Below are 14,801 nucleotides of genomic sequence, written 5' to 3'. Positions count from 1 at the left end.
AGCTTATATGACTTTTTTTCCTTGCTGTAATTTCCAGAGAATAAAAGTATTCAAGTGACTTCAAGTGTTCTGCATTTGAAATATTTATTTACAAGGAAAGAAAGGCACTTCCTTAATGTCTTAGGTAAACGCATTTGGTTAGAGGGAAAATAACAAAAGAAAAACTGTAAGATTTGACAAATTCCTTTTAAATAACATCATCCTGGTTACAGTGTACATCCTACCTACAGGAGAAGTCTGGTTTGGTCAGCAGTGAAAATTGTAGTAGAGAAGAGGGCCATATGAGCTGAACTAAATTTCATTTCACAGTAAAAGAATCACCTGACTTCACGGTATAAACAAGAAATTTTTATAGATTAAGATTTTCTGAGGAGGGAAAGAGTCATGCTGTTGGAATGCTGACTATTATAAAATAAACCCAGGAGCATAAAATTCAACTATTATTTTACACAACTTGCAAACTAGTAAAACTTTTACCAGCGCTTTAACTGCCTTCCATCTTACTGTTGTTTATTGGATTTCCTTAATAAGGCATCCTTGCAAGATGAGAATTGCTATACTATATGAATGAATGCTCTACAGACCCCTCTCCGAAATAGTAGATTAAAAACCAGGGTAAAGTACTAAAGACAACACACTTGACCAGGCTTTACTATTGAGCTGCTACATTTCAGTCTGGCTGCACTAAACATGCCACATCTTAAGGAGACCTCAAAAATATGATAGCTGCCATGGATGTGACACAGTCTTTTCTGGATGGCAAAAGCCAGGCAAGAAAACATCACTACTAAGGTGTTCTTGGGCGTGGCACATGGGGGGGAGGGGGGGGAAGTGTTTCCACTCAATTTACAAGAATTAAACACTTTTTGAAAGTGTCTCCAACTATTGTCCTAAATCCATCCTTTCTTCTGTACTTTAAAACATTAAGAAAGTAGCAACTTAACAAAACATGCAGTGAATATCTTGGATAAGAAAAACAGTACTATGCATTGATGTTTCCAAATAATTATGAATAAATAGCTCACATTTTCAAGGTTTTTTCTTTATAGCACAGTTTAAAGATGTTCCCTGTTCATTTCTAAAATATGAAGCATTATTTCTTTGTTTACCTTCAAGTTTAATGTTTTTGTAGAATTTATTTAAGCATGTAGTAGCGATAATAATGAATGGGATATTTAAAACTCTCCATCTACAATTAAGTGGTAGATATTTTATTTCCTGAGTCAATTCAATGCATTTAGATAAGGAAAAAGCACTACGTTCTTCTTGAAATATTGGTTGTGAATTATAAATATTCTTAATATATTTTAAGGAAATGGATTTACAGTGATTATGGCTGAAAAAATTATATATATGGAAAAGCAAGTGCAGAATGTATTATTAAGCATTATGAAGTCCAATAATAAATCATGCATTCAGTGATCATAAATACACAAAATTAGTGTAAAGGAGATTAGTAAAAAGCAGTACAGGTTTAAATGAAGGATGCTTTTTTCCTAGCTCAGCTGATATATCCGTAGATTGCTATTATCTCAAGCATTTCAGATGGATTGTAACTAATTTTAGGCAACCAATAAATTTAAATACTGTCACAGGGGACAATTTTTTGTCAGCTAGTGTTCAAGAAACAGACTGTGAGGAATTGCATGCTCTAAGGCTACAACAGTACAGGTAAATACAGTTCAGCAATTTCTTTTGAAAGACTGAAATACACTGCAGAAACTAGGAGGATACTTAATTGCTTGTTGGGAAGTATGTATTGATAGCAAAACGAAAAAAAAAAAAAAGAGAGCAAACCCTACTCTATCAGCTAAGGGTCACAGAATCATAGAATCATTTACGTTGGAAAAGACCTATAAGATCATCAAGTCCAACGATTAACCTAACGCTGCCAAAACAACCACTGAACCATGTCCCTAAGCACCACATCTACACAGCTTTTAAATACGTCCAGGGATGGTGACTCAATCACTTCCCTGGGCAGCCTGTTCCAATGCTTGATAACCCTTTCAGCAAAGAAATTCTTCCTAATATCCAATCTAAACCACCCCTAGTGCAACTTGAGGCCATTTCCTCCTGTCCTATCTTGTTACTTGGGAGAAGAGACACCCACTTCGCTTACAACATCCAGGTAGCTGCAGAGAGCGATAAGGTCTCCCCTCAGCCTCCTTTTCTCCAGACTAAACAACCCCAGCTCCCTCAGCCACTCCTCATAAGACGTGTCCTCTAGACCCTTCACCAGCTTCATTGCCCTCCTCTGGACCCGCTCCAGCACCTCAATGTCTTTTTTGTAGTGAGGGGCCCAAAACTGGCCACAGTATTCAAGGTGGGGCACCACCAGGGCTGAGCACAGAGGGACAATCACTTCCCTAGTCCTGCTGGCCACACTATTCCCGATATAAGACAGGATGCTACCGGCCATCTGGGCACACTGCTGGCTCATATTCAGACAGCAGTCAACCAATACCCCCAGGTCCTTTTCTGCCAGGCAGCTCTCCAGCCGCTCTTCCCCAAGCCCACAGGGCTGCATGGGGTTGTTGTGACCCAAGTGCAGGACCCAGCACTTGCCCTTGTTGAACGTCATACTATTAGCCTCAGCCCATCGATCCAGCCTGTCCAGATCCCCCTGTACAGCCTTCCTATCAAGCAGATCAACACTCCCACCACCTTGGTGTCATCTGCAAACTTACTGAGAGTGCACTCGATCCTCTCGTCCAGACCATTGATAAAGATACTAAACAGAACTGGTGCAATACTGAGCCCTAGGGAACACCACTCGTGACTGGCCGCCAATTGGATTGGCCCTCTTGGCCCTCCAGCCAGTTTTTTACCCAGCGAAAAGTATGTCTGTCCAAGCCGTGAGCAGCCACCAGTGGGCATCTGGTAAGTTGAAGTCACCCAGGAGAACAAGAGCTAGTGATTGGGAGACTTCTTCCAGCTGCTTTTAGAATATTTCATCTGCCTCTTGATCCGGGGCGGGTGGTCTATAAACAGACTCCCACCATGATATCTGCCTTGTTGGCCTTTCCCCTCATTCGTACCCACTTGACCCCTTTCATCACCATCATCAAGCTCTAAGACAGTCAAGACATTCCCTAACGTACAGGTCTACCCCACCGCCTCTCCTTCCTTGCCTATCCTTTCTGTACAGTTTATAGCCATCCATTGCAGCACTCCAATTGTGTGAGTCATCCCACCACATTTCTGTGATTGCAATTACTTCATAGTTTTCCTGCTGCACAATGGCTTCCAGCTCCTCCTGTTCGTGGCCCATGCTGAATGCTTTGGTATAGATGCACTTCAGTTAGACTACTGATCCCACCACCTTTTTTGGGGGAGAAGCCCTAATTCCTACATAGCTATTCCCAGGTGCTTCCACAGTTTCTAACACATTAACAACTCTCCTATAGGAGAGGTAGCAATTGTGATTCTTCTGGAAGTAGAAACTCAATGCTATTCAACAGCATAAACTGTTTAGTCGAGAAATCTACTGCAAAATGGTAATTCTTGATACTGTAAAGCCCTAAGCAAAGCTGATGCAATCATTGTTACATAATGCAATTTTTATGTTTCAAAAGCGCTTCAAAGCTGGAAAATATTGCAGAGGCCTCTATCAAAATGGTTTCTAATTAAAAATTTGATGATTTCGGTACATGGTAAAGGCAGTAGGAACTTGACAGTGACTCCCAACTTGTTTTGTACAGTTAAATAGGCATCAGTAAAAAAAACACCTGACAACGGCTCTACTGGATGTCCAATAACAACTTTCACTCTAAAAATGACTCACCATTTTACCAAAAAGAAAGTATATCTTCAATACACAGAAGTCAATATTCATAACTACACCTAGAGCATGAAAGAACTGTTTTTAAAAACAAATTAATATATCAATTATTTGCAAATTATTGGTTTGGCAAATTTCTGCTGCTCTCAACAGGCTCTGAATAAAAGTTCTAGAGCAAGGTACTGCTTTAGGTACAGAATGGAATTCTAAATCAGCAAACAGATTTATTTGCTTTCGTTCCTAACACAGTATATTCTAATATTTACTAGACATATGAGCCCACTACTGCTCTTTTTTAAGCTCATAAACTACTCCGCAATAACTGCCTAGAGATTAAACAAACACAATCCACCGGTGCCAAATTGTTCTTTAGAGAAAAAAAAAAAGAAAGAGAAGATATTTACTGTAAAAACAACAAAATCCTCCATAACTATTTATGTATTTATATATGTATATACATGCACACATGCATATTTAGAAAAACATAAATGCAGGTATACACATATATACACACATATATTTACATTTATACAAATACATTAAAAAGTGAATACTGTGAATATCAAAAGCAGCTAATTTTCCTGGTTTTGTCATAAATTTTCTTATGGAAAGCTGCATGACTGTTTTCAGGAACTGTTGTTTGTCTAAGATTTCTGGAAATGCAAGCCATGCCAATTAAAAGCCCTGATGCTGCTGGACTTTAGTATTTCCCGTGCCTACGTACTACAGCTTTGAAATTCTTATGAAGTACTGTGCCATGGTTTGGGCCGGGTTGGCCAATGACAAGACAACAGATGCTCTCCCCCACCTCTCGCTCCAAGGAGAGGAAGAAGAGAGATAAAGAGATTTGAGAGTTTAGGAAAAAAAAAAACTAAACTGCTTTAATGAAAAATTGATAATAAAATAAAAAAGGATATAATGAAATAGATACAATATAAATAAATATATACAAAACGGGGTCAAGTTCCTAGGAAGACGTCACTAGCAGGTGCTGGGAAAGTTCCAGACTGGAGTCTGTGACAAATGGGAACTGGAACATGCTGACCGCGATCAAAAGTCAGAGGAGCTGACAGGGTCCTCCTCAGACATGGGTCACTGAAGAGGAGCCCACTGGGGAGGATCCAAAGAAGAAGAGCCCTTGGAGAGGAGCCAACCAGGCCCCTTCCCTCCCTCAGCTTTTACACCGAGCGTGGCAGATGGGTCGGAACGCCCTATTGGTCAGTTTGGGTCACCTGACCCGTCCACAGGTGTAACCCTTCCACAGGGCACACACCCAGGTCAGCTGACCCTGGTTGCCACGGCAACAGGCGTGAGCAAGGGCCTCTCTCACTGAGCAGGAAGTTGCCTCTGCTTCACCCCAAACCGGGCCGTGCCGTTATGCTGCCAGAAATGCTGGACGCTCCTGGTGCATGCAGAATTACCCATTTTGGTTGTATAGGGCATGCAGAGAAGGACCAAATTTACAGCATTACATTTATGACGGTGTTCTTCACTGAGAAGTGTATGTGTACTTGAGAGGTCAAAATGCTCTTCTCAAGCCGAAATAGGTTATCTAAAACACCAGCTAATCAAAACATTTATTTTTGTGAAACTGAGGCAGATGCTAATCTATGCTGAGATCTGTAGGACTGCAACTATAAAAATGAAGAAAAATTAGCTCCCGGTAATCTTAAAAGCACAACTTAAGTCCTTCTGAGGCGTTACCCTCCTCTGCCTCGATTACATGGAAGTCTGGGAATCAGTCATCCAGTGCTATGCTGTGAGCCACACAATAAAATCCCCTTCCTCAACCTGACCGGATTCCCCAGAACCTAAGCTCTCAGCAACAGCTTTACTTTTTTCGTTTCCTATCGCTTCTCTTCCTTTGTAAAGCGCATAGCTCAGTGGAGGCATTATGTGATGGTACCCTAAGGATAAATCTGAGAAAGATAAAACTTTAAATATGTTAATTCTGGCACAGAAAGGGCATTGCATTCAACTTAATGCACCTGAGAGCAAAATTACTGAGCTGTATAGTATTTTGAATGAGAAATCAAAAAGATTTCTTGTCTCCTAGCAGGCACAGCAATTGGCAAGATTCCTTTTTCATCTTAAGTACGCTGTCACTTTTATCACCCTTATGAATTCAACTGCAACCCTTAAAACATTTAAAACTTTTCCTAGTCATGAAGGAAAGATTTTTACTTTGATGACTAATTCAAATGTTGATCAGTAGGATTAAGTTTTATTATCTGAGCAATGTGGGATGTTTTCAACATAAGACTTTCCAGGAATTTTTTTAAGAGATGTTTAGGGTTTCAGAATTCAGACCAAAAATATAATATTCCATAAATATCTACTTCCTTGTCCTGGTCAGAAACAGTTTAGTATAGTAATTAAAAGAGCCATTGCAATTAACAGAAGCTGCAGATGCACTTCATAATTTACTTTACAATTTGTTCTTGGCCTACTAGAACATTACTTCTATTATAAATAACATCCTGCATGACAAGTATCATATTATGCAAGCCACAAAAATAAAGCACTCTTTATTTGATGAACTGGTTCAGCTAATATAGAAAGTTTTAACTTGATGACTGATTGCACCCTTTGAACAAGCTGATTTCTATCACTGTAATTACATTTGGAACAACAGATACATGTAATTTCTAGGTGTTTAAATTCATGGTAGCAATGACAAATTAACAGTAAATTGTTATTAAGGGAGTATGGGGTTCCAAATCTGAGCCTAAACAAACTGGAATAGGGAGCATAAACCACCAGTTGACTCAGACGTGGACAGAGCAGCTCTTGAGAAAGCAGTTGGGACAGCTTGATGGACAAGCAGGTAACTGAGGAATAAGATGTCAGTTTTCCAGCTTGTCCTATGGAGCCAAGCACCTCCATCTCCAGCACAGGTTTACGTGCTGTTGTAGACTACTGCCTTATGCTTTTAAATCAGCCGAAGTTCCCCAAAGAGCTTTTAAACTGCTTCTCTGTCAGCAAATGGTTTATTTCATTAACCCATCTTGTTTGATGGAAAATTCTCAAACTATAGCAGAGAAGTACAGAATTTCATATGTAACTTTTGGTCTTCTACGTGACTGCTATTCTCACGCACGTTACTTCGTGGTTTCCATATTAAAACGTGGCAGCATTCTGTTTGTATTTCTAAATTCATATAGCCCCTTGGTCAACTATTCTGACTGCACAGCTGTTTATACACATTTTATATACATTATACTTCTGCAAGCAAATGTATTAATATTCAGTATTTAATATTAAGTAATAAATTAAATTAATTAAAGGCATTATTTTTCCTAATAGCATTTTGTATATCTGGTATTTCATAGATTAGAGATTAGTTTTCCTAACAGTATTAAACTGAATTAATAACAAGTTCTTATGGTAGTCCACAAAACACCGTGGATTGATTTTTTTACTATCATTAATTCTTAGTTTTAATGGTTACCTATGACATGAACATTCATGGCTCATTTCAAGTAAACTTATATTTTCATTTGCAGTTTCTAGAAACCATATGAAATGCATATTGCAGCTCATGTATTTTCTCCATAGTCAACAACGTGATACCAATACCATAGCAACCCGTAAATAGTTTGTGAAACACATCAGATGTTTACAGTTTGTAACCGCACACAAGTAACGTTGGACTTATTTGGGAGGTGTCAGCTAGAGATAGAAAATACGCAGTCACAGCAGTGGGACAGATAGAGATAGAAAATACGCAGTCACAGCAGTAGGACGGATCTGCACTTGTGACTCATATTCCCACTTGCACTTACAATAATGTTTTCGTGCCTTTTTTTTTTTTTGACATTCAGCTGTTGATTTTGTATTTCTAAGATCAGGAATTAGTGCATTTAGCAGCTGTTACTGAGAATTTAAGAAGCCACCAAAATAGTAACTTTACAGTTTAAAGAAAATATTTACTCAGAGAGAATGAACTTACTTTCTCTAAAAAACATGCAAATATGTTTCATTTGGGTAAGGAGCTTTAAATAAAGTAATTGAAATGAAAAATATCACAGAAACTTTAGAAAAGTCAGATGTAAATACTAAACAGTAAGAAATTTAGCTACAATACTTGTAAACACAATGCAAATTTATACAAGCGTGATTCTTTTCTGGTGATTTACTGTAAGAAATCTGAACAGTCAGAAAAAGAAGATTGAGAAAATTCAATATGTAACTAAATTTTGTGTTGGAAAGAAAAAATATATTTATTGACTTCACTGTCATGAAATCTCTTCATCCTAAACCAGCTTTTAAATTGCAATGAGAAGCTAATCACGGCCTTCAATATACTGAGTGTTCAGGTGAAGGAAACCAATCACTGGTAGCTAGTGTGCTATGGTAAAAAAAGAATACTTTAACGAAGGCAAGGTATGAAAAATATTGAAAAGTGTATTCACTTTATAATGATTATTTTTTATCTAGAACAGAAAGCTTGTGTTTTTATATTCAGAAAAATATTTGAAAGTATTCTGGTAAACAGCCTTTGTTCTGTCATTCTTTCCATAATTACTTCAAACTCGCTTGAGTAGAGATCTGAACAGACAGTCTGCAGGTTCAAGCTCATTAAAAGTGCAAATGTATTTGCAGCTAAAATAATGAAAAATTCTCTTCCATTCAACAGAACCCAATTTCAACAAACGTCAGATTGTGATGAATAAAAAACACCAAACTTATTACTTCTGAAACAGCAAAGGAATCTAATTCCTGGGCATCTGTTTTCAAAAATTACACAAGAAATTTTTAGCAAAGATGGAAAATACAAAGACCAGCCAGCACCACTGTTACAGGTCTGTAGACAACCTCATTTAGGAGCCTTCACCTTATCAAGCTCCTATGTGAGATATTTCTTTTCCTCCTCATATATATATATATATCCCCTTGACCGGCTCTGCCTGGCTCATGCGTTCCCGCAGTGGGAATGAAGGCGCAACACCCCGCTGCAACCACAGCCGTGGGGCTTGCCACCAGCCAAGCACTTGAGTGCACAAAAGTGCCACGATGGCAAGCCACTGCCTCCATAAATCATCCAAAACTCCAGTGTCCCAGTGGCATGACTCGGCACAGACGTGCACTGCTTAATATGGCCTGATGCATCTCAGGAGACAAAAAGGCAGAGAGATCTTCTGCAGTTTAGAAGATTTTGTATTCAAAATGGTTGCTGGAGTATGAAAAGGAAGGAACAGGCAGGTTTTTTCCCCTCTTTTGTCAGGGGTTAGCAGCATCTGTTCAAGGGGCCACTGCAACTTCCCCTAGTCTCCCAAATCTCCCCTTCAGTGAGAGTAACACCGTTCCAGAGTACAAACTCAAACTTCTCCAAAACATGCTGCTTGCAGCAAAGTGCTAACAAATACTTAAAATTCCCAATTTGCTAACTATCAGCGTATCAGACTTTCAATGGAGTTTCACTTTATTCAACTGCCTAGTCTGCTCCAAAGTTTGCAGTAAGATAAAATGACTAGATGTGCTAAAATTACATTCCCACCTAATTCTTAGCTGGATGGATTAGACTGCAAGATACAGAAACATTAAACACTGAATTCAAAGTTCTACAGCTTTGAAACTCTTAGATAAAGGCAAATGAAAGATTATATCCTACACAAACATAACTCAAGCGTAACCTCTTGATCTTCAGTACCTAAGAAAGGAGATTCAAAGCCAATTTTAAGTCTGTGCTTTGCCTGGGATCAGCATTTGACCTTTTAAAACTTAAAAAAAAACCAGTTTCTTTTTACTGAAGGACAGTACAGACTCCTCAATTTTTTTTAGATTTAGTTTGTTTTGTTGTCTGTTTTTAATTAAGTTGTCCTTTTATGGCCCAAAAAATTCTCATTCATTAAATCTGCCAGACTACCACTAAGATTAATATTAGTGTCTAGTCAACCTATGGTCAGTTTCAGTTATTTATAGAATATCATGGATTTGATCTGGTTTACAGTTCTTATTATGCAGGTAGTTTAATATTTATCCCAAATTATTTATGAAAACTGGATTAACATGTTGAAACTCTGACAATTCTATCACGTATCAATCTTCCATTTTCAAGTCAAACAACCGCAGGGTTCATGATGGCTACAGGAAATATTTTGAATTTACAGTGTTCTTTATCAATGTAGTGTTAAAATTACGTTCTCATACAGACTAAATAGTAGACCATTTAACAGTACATGCTCAGGAAGACTGCCAAAGTAATTCTGTAGAATCTCCTTCCCCCCGCCACCTCCAGCCCTGGAAATATAATCAGTGTATCAGAACATGAAATATGCCCAAGTGTGTCAGAAAAGTTATCCCAACAGATTCCCACCTACATTGCTAACAGGAGATAGTCATTAAGGGTAGCACAGAAGACTGGCCACTGTCTTTAGTCTGCTCACCTGATACTCCCCCAGAATCCACTGTCATTACATTAAGGATTTTATAGGACTGAGTCATAATATTTTCCTCCACAACCTCCTGTGACCAGCAAACCTCAGGCATTCACAGAATCACAGAATGGTAGGGGTTGGAAGAGACCTCTGGAGATCATCTAGTCCCACCCCCCTGCCAGAGCAGGGTCACCTAGAGCAGGTTGCACAGGAACACGTCCAGGCAGGTTTTGAATGTCTCCAGAGACGGAGACTCCACCACCTACCTGGCGGAGGAACCCAGAATTCAGAAACCATAATGTAAAAAAAGTAATTTTTAAATTATTTTACTACCTCTTACAGTTTCATCAAGTACCATTTACTTCTGGTACTGAGGAATTAGGTGAATAACACGTCATTGCACAGTCGGTTTGCCCACCACTTTGATTTTGTAAACCTCAGTCATATCCCTCCTGAGACTTCTCTCCAGATTGAAGATCCCCAGCTTTCTAGTCTCTCCTCACAATGCAGCCGCTCCAAACTCCGGCTCATTTTAGTTGCCTTTCTCCATCTATGCTTTCTGTAAATCCATCATACTCTTTGCCAGGCAGAAAGCAGACCTGCACAGAGTACTCAGCATGAGCATGCCACAACGTTCAATGTCACAAAACCAACATTTTTTTGTTTTGTTCTCAATACCCTTACTGACGCTGCCTAAAATGTTATGGCTTTTTTGGCTGCCTCTCCACACTGAGCCTGCAAACACTGTCAGTCATAATGTCAGGATCACTTTCTTGAGTTCTAACTGCCATTTGCAAGCTCAGCATCATGAAAGCATGGTATAGACTGTTTCTCTGAAATATTCATTACCTCACATTTGTCTGTGATGGAGATCGTCTGCCACTTGTTGCCCATCCACTCAGTTTTGGAGTTTCCCCTCTATCAGCTCAGCATTTGACTACTTAAGAGAGCTTAATGTCATGGGCATCCTTGGAAATGTCACCGTACACCTCCCGTCTCCAACTAAATTTTCACATTCATGCACCTTACAAAAACATCTATGTTGGTTTCTGTTACTTCCGTAATCTTTCCTCCCCACCCCCGCTAACTGATGAGTATGTTTCAATTTGGCTTTAGAAATACATCCAAAATGGAGCATCTATGTCTCATCTGTAAACTGTGCAGGATTATCAAAATCAATTTCTTCCATCTTGGTAAGCAATAGCAAAATAGAATTTATAGTATATAAAATTTCCTTCCCATTTAAATAATGCTTAGCAACATGACACTTGAATTTGAAATCACTGTCAGATTTCATTTCTGGAATCCATTCAATTGCTAATTTCTTCCCACTTCCTTTATCTTGAAATCTGCTAAGCCAAAAAATTTAATAGAAAACAAAATTTCAATTAATCACTACTCAAAGCAGAGCACAATGTATTGACTACAAAGAATAAATAAGTTTTTTAAAAAATTTAGAATCAGTTTTATTTTCTGATTTTTAGAAGACTCTAAATGTTAATATCTATTTTATTTTTTTTTAATTATTAAATGAAAATGTATTCTACCCAGCCTGCTCTCCCTTCAGCATTACCTTCTTCCATTATGGTTTTAAAATGTGGTTCCATTTTCTCATACTCAAAATTGACTTAAACAGATATCTTGGAATCCCCTTCATAATCATAAAATTCCTTTAACTGTGAACATTTTAATGGTTAGGAAAGATAGAGAAATATTAAAGGAGTGTTAAAACTTCAGTGATCCAAAATGGCTTAGGAGTTTGTTTGTAAACTATCTATTAAAGCTATACTGAAAAAGCGTAGTCAAAATCTTTTAATTCACCAGATCGATTATAATTTATTTTAACCGAGACAGTTAAGTAAATTTGTCATAGTACATGCAATGGAAAAATCATGACAATATTAGCTCTTTTGGACTGCAATTAGAGTTCACTTCCTTCAACTTTTCTTGTTTGCCCCATGCTTTGCTTTTAATGAAAAATTAGCGCACTTTGTATGACATGGGTTTCAAGTCCTAAAAAGAGAGAACCTGATTGTACCCCAGACCAAATTAGGACAACTAATAAAAATACTAGGAGTTGCCAAAGCATAAAACAGATGAAAATCCCATGACACCAAGGCTACATGAAGACTGTGCAGCAGATAAATCTATGGTCTTCTCATGCCTAGGGTCATCAACAATTGAGACCTAGCTAGAATACACCACATATTCTTATCTTCTAGGTTTCTTTCCTTTGAAAATGCCATCTGTGAGAGTGAGAAGATGGAGGAAAGAAGAAAAAGCATGTACTGGAAGGCAGCAGCTAGACTAGGGGTAGGATCTGGGATCTGGGTAGGATCCCAGAAACATCTGGGATGTTTCCAAGATCTGGGAGCAAAAAGCGTTCCTTAGCTCTGATGCAGTCAGGAAGACTGGTGCAAACTCCTCCATCCCGATCCACGCAGGTCTCACTACAGTACATCACAAGCATTTATATCAGTTTAACACAACACTATCTGTATTCCTTCTAGAACAATGCATTTATTCACACAGAGCTCACTAACTGAGGCCTCTGCAATCCGTGTCCTCAAAATTACACAAGCTGTCATTCCAGAGGAAGACAAACCAAATGATCAACAAACCAAACAGACCAAAAGGAGGAATGCATGTGCAAGCATTTACTTAAGATCCTTCATCTAGGGAACGTTGCTGTATTATTCCCATTTAGCAGATCCTAGGCTTCCTTAAAAATACAGAATGTGCCAAGAAATTCCATATACTGCTAACACTGCCTTGAGCCAAAACAGCATTCAGATACAAGTTTCTATTGATAAATGAAGGAAAGTACAATACCAATCTTTACCAGAACTGGAACATACTTTATATTCTCAGACAAAGCATAACCACCAATCTCTTCTGTGTTGCCGCAGCAGCTCACAGGGCTATTAAAATGATGTGTTATTGTTTTGTAAGTGTTAGCACTTACATAACAAGTTACGGCTTGGAAACACAGATGGGTTTCCATTGTACAAAAGAACAGCTTTTAGTGTGATAAATAAAGGCCAAGGACTCCCTTGTGTAACAAGTAGTGAGCGTTACCATCAACACCTGGAAATACAGCAGAAAGAAACATCTAGAGCACCGCAGAAGCTTCTGACAGCTGTAGCTTACTTCTTGCGTCTCCTTTTAACATGTTCCATGTGAAACCTTAACCGTGATTAAACTCAGCAAAAAGCTTTCACGACACTTCCTTACCACTCCATCAAACATGTTCACAGCTTTTGCCCCCCCGTGGCTCTAAACCAAGAAAATGGCACATGACATGAGAAGTAACAAAACTTTTGCACGCTACTAGTTCTCCTAGCAAGTCTCTAGCGCTCGTTAATGTACCTCTACAAGAAATAGTCCGGGTTTTTTAAAAACATGCATGAAGAAAGCTTTGCCAGTGACTGTATGTTAAAGCAGGATGTCATCTCAGTTTAGGCCTAGCATCTAGGTTAAGAAGTTATGCAACAATATTTTTTTTTTCAACTAGAAATTCTCATTTTAAAGGATTCAAATCATTTTTGTATTATCTGTAACTCAAACGCTCTAGCTTCCTGTGACTGCATGGGAAAAACTGATCTGAAAGTGATTATAAATAACATTAAATTAACCAATCCATTCTTTTTATCCAACCTATGAAATGCAGATGTTAATGGCATTAGTGATGAGAAGTGAATTAGATTAGGATTAACTGTATCAATTAGCTAAGGTATTATTAGTACAACAGAAATATATTTTAATGACAAGCTACCAAATAGAAAGATGATAAATCAACTGTAAATTCCATAAGCTCTAATCTTTTAAGCCATAGGAGTGGGAATTATAAAAATGTGGAGTATGGAAGGCAGTGGTGGTCACTGACAGGAATAGGTAGAAAAGAAGTATTAAACAAATGATAGTAGATGTGACATTTAATCTCTGGTAATTAATTACGAATACGAAAACTCAAGAAGCTGAGAGCTCCTTTGAACATTTAGGAGAGAAGCAAATCTAAAATAACCAAAAATAATTTCACAATATTTTTCATCACTTTTAACCTACCTCTTTTTTTTCTCTACCAGCTGTGTGCAGATCTCCTGCCACCGAGTATTCAAACTTTCCAGTTGTTCCTTCAGCACCTTAGCATCTGCTGTTGACGACTGCTCAATAATCTCTTCACCAGTTACGTTCAATGCTTTGACAACAGTTTGCTGTCGCCCAATGCCATCCTGAAGCTCCTGCAAAATACGCACCACATACACGTATTCATAAAAATGTCAAGCATGAAACAAAATGATTCATCACATACTGGCCAGATGGAAAGAGGTGAAAGTTTTTACTCTCCTCTGAATTCCAAATGAAAGATCCAAAGGCGAGTAGACAGAAAGACATATCTCATGTTTTTGTAACAAGTACCTTTCAGTGCATCTCTACAGCTTTTTTCCCCCCCTGTATTCTTGTCTGCTAGAGATCGTTACAGTAATATTCTGCAGATCAATTAATAAGAAAAAATTGTGACCAAATTTACTTCTATACCCCCAAAGGTATACCCCATGCTTAAGAGCCGATGAAGCGTTGCAAAATTTAAAGTACACGGTGTTGGGAGTTCCTATGAGCTATCAACACCAATAAGC

At 38.3% G+C, this 14,801-nt stretch overlaps 1 protein-coding gene across 8 annotated transcripts in view; it reads right to left on the bottom strand.

The window, feature by feature from the left end:
* The window catches only part of DMD (dystrophin), a 1,292,219-nt gene that overhangs the window by 425,039 nt on the left and 852,379 nt on the right, over positions 1-14,801 (bottom strand). For all 8 annotated transcript variants that reach the window (XM_074604145.1, XM_074604126.1, XM_074604154.1 and 5 more), the window contains one exon: positions 14,230-14,405. In XM_074604145.1, coding sequence (XP_074460246.1) covers positions 14,230-14,405 — 176 coding nt within the window. The remainder of the gene's footprint in view (positions 1-14,229; positions 14,406-14,801) is intronic.

This window comes from Larus michahellis, chromosome 1 (assembly GCF_964199755.1).
Source record: "Larus michahellis chromosome 1, bLarMic1.1, whole genome shotgun sequence".
NCBI lineage: Eukaryota > Metazoa > Chordata > Aves > Charadriiformes > Laridae > Larus > Larus michahellis.
Note: the sequence above shows the minus strand (reverse complement) of the source record. Positions and strands in the feature narration are given on the sequence as shown.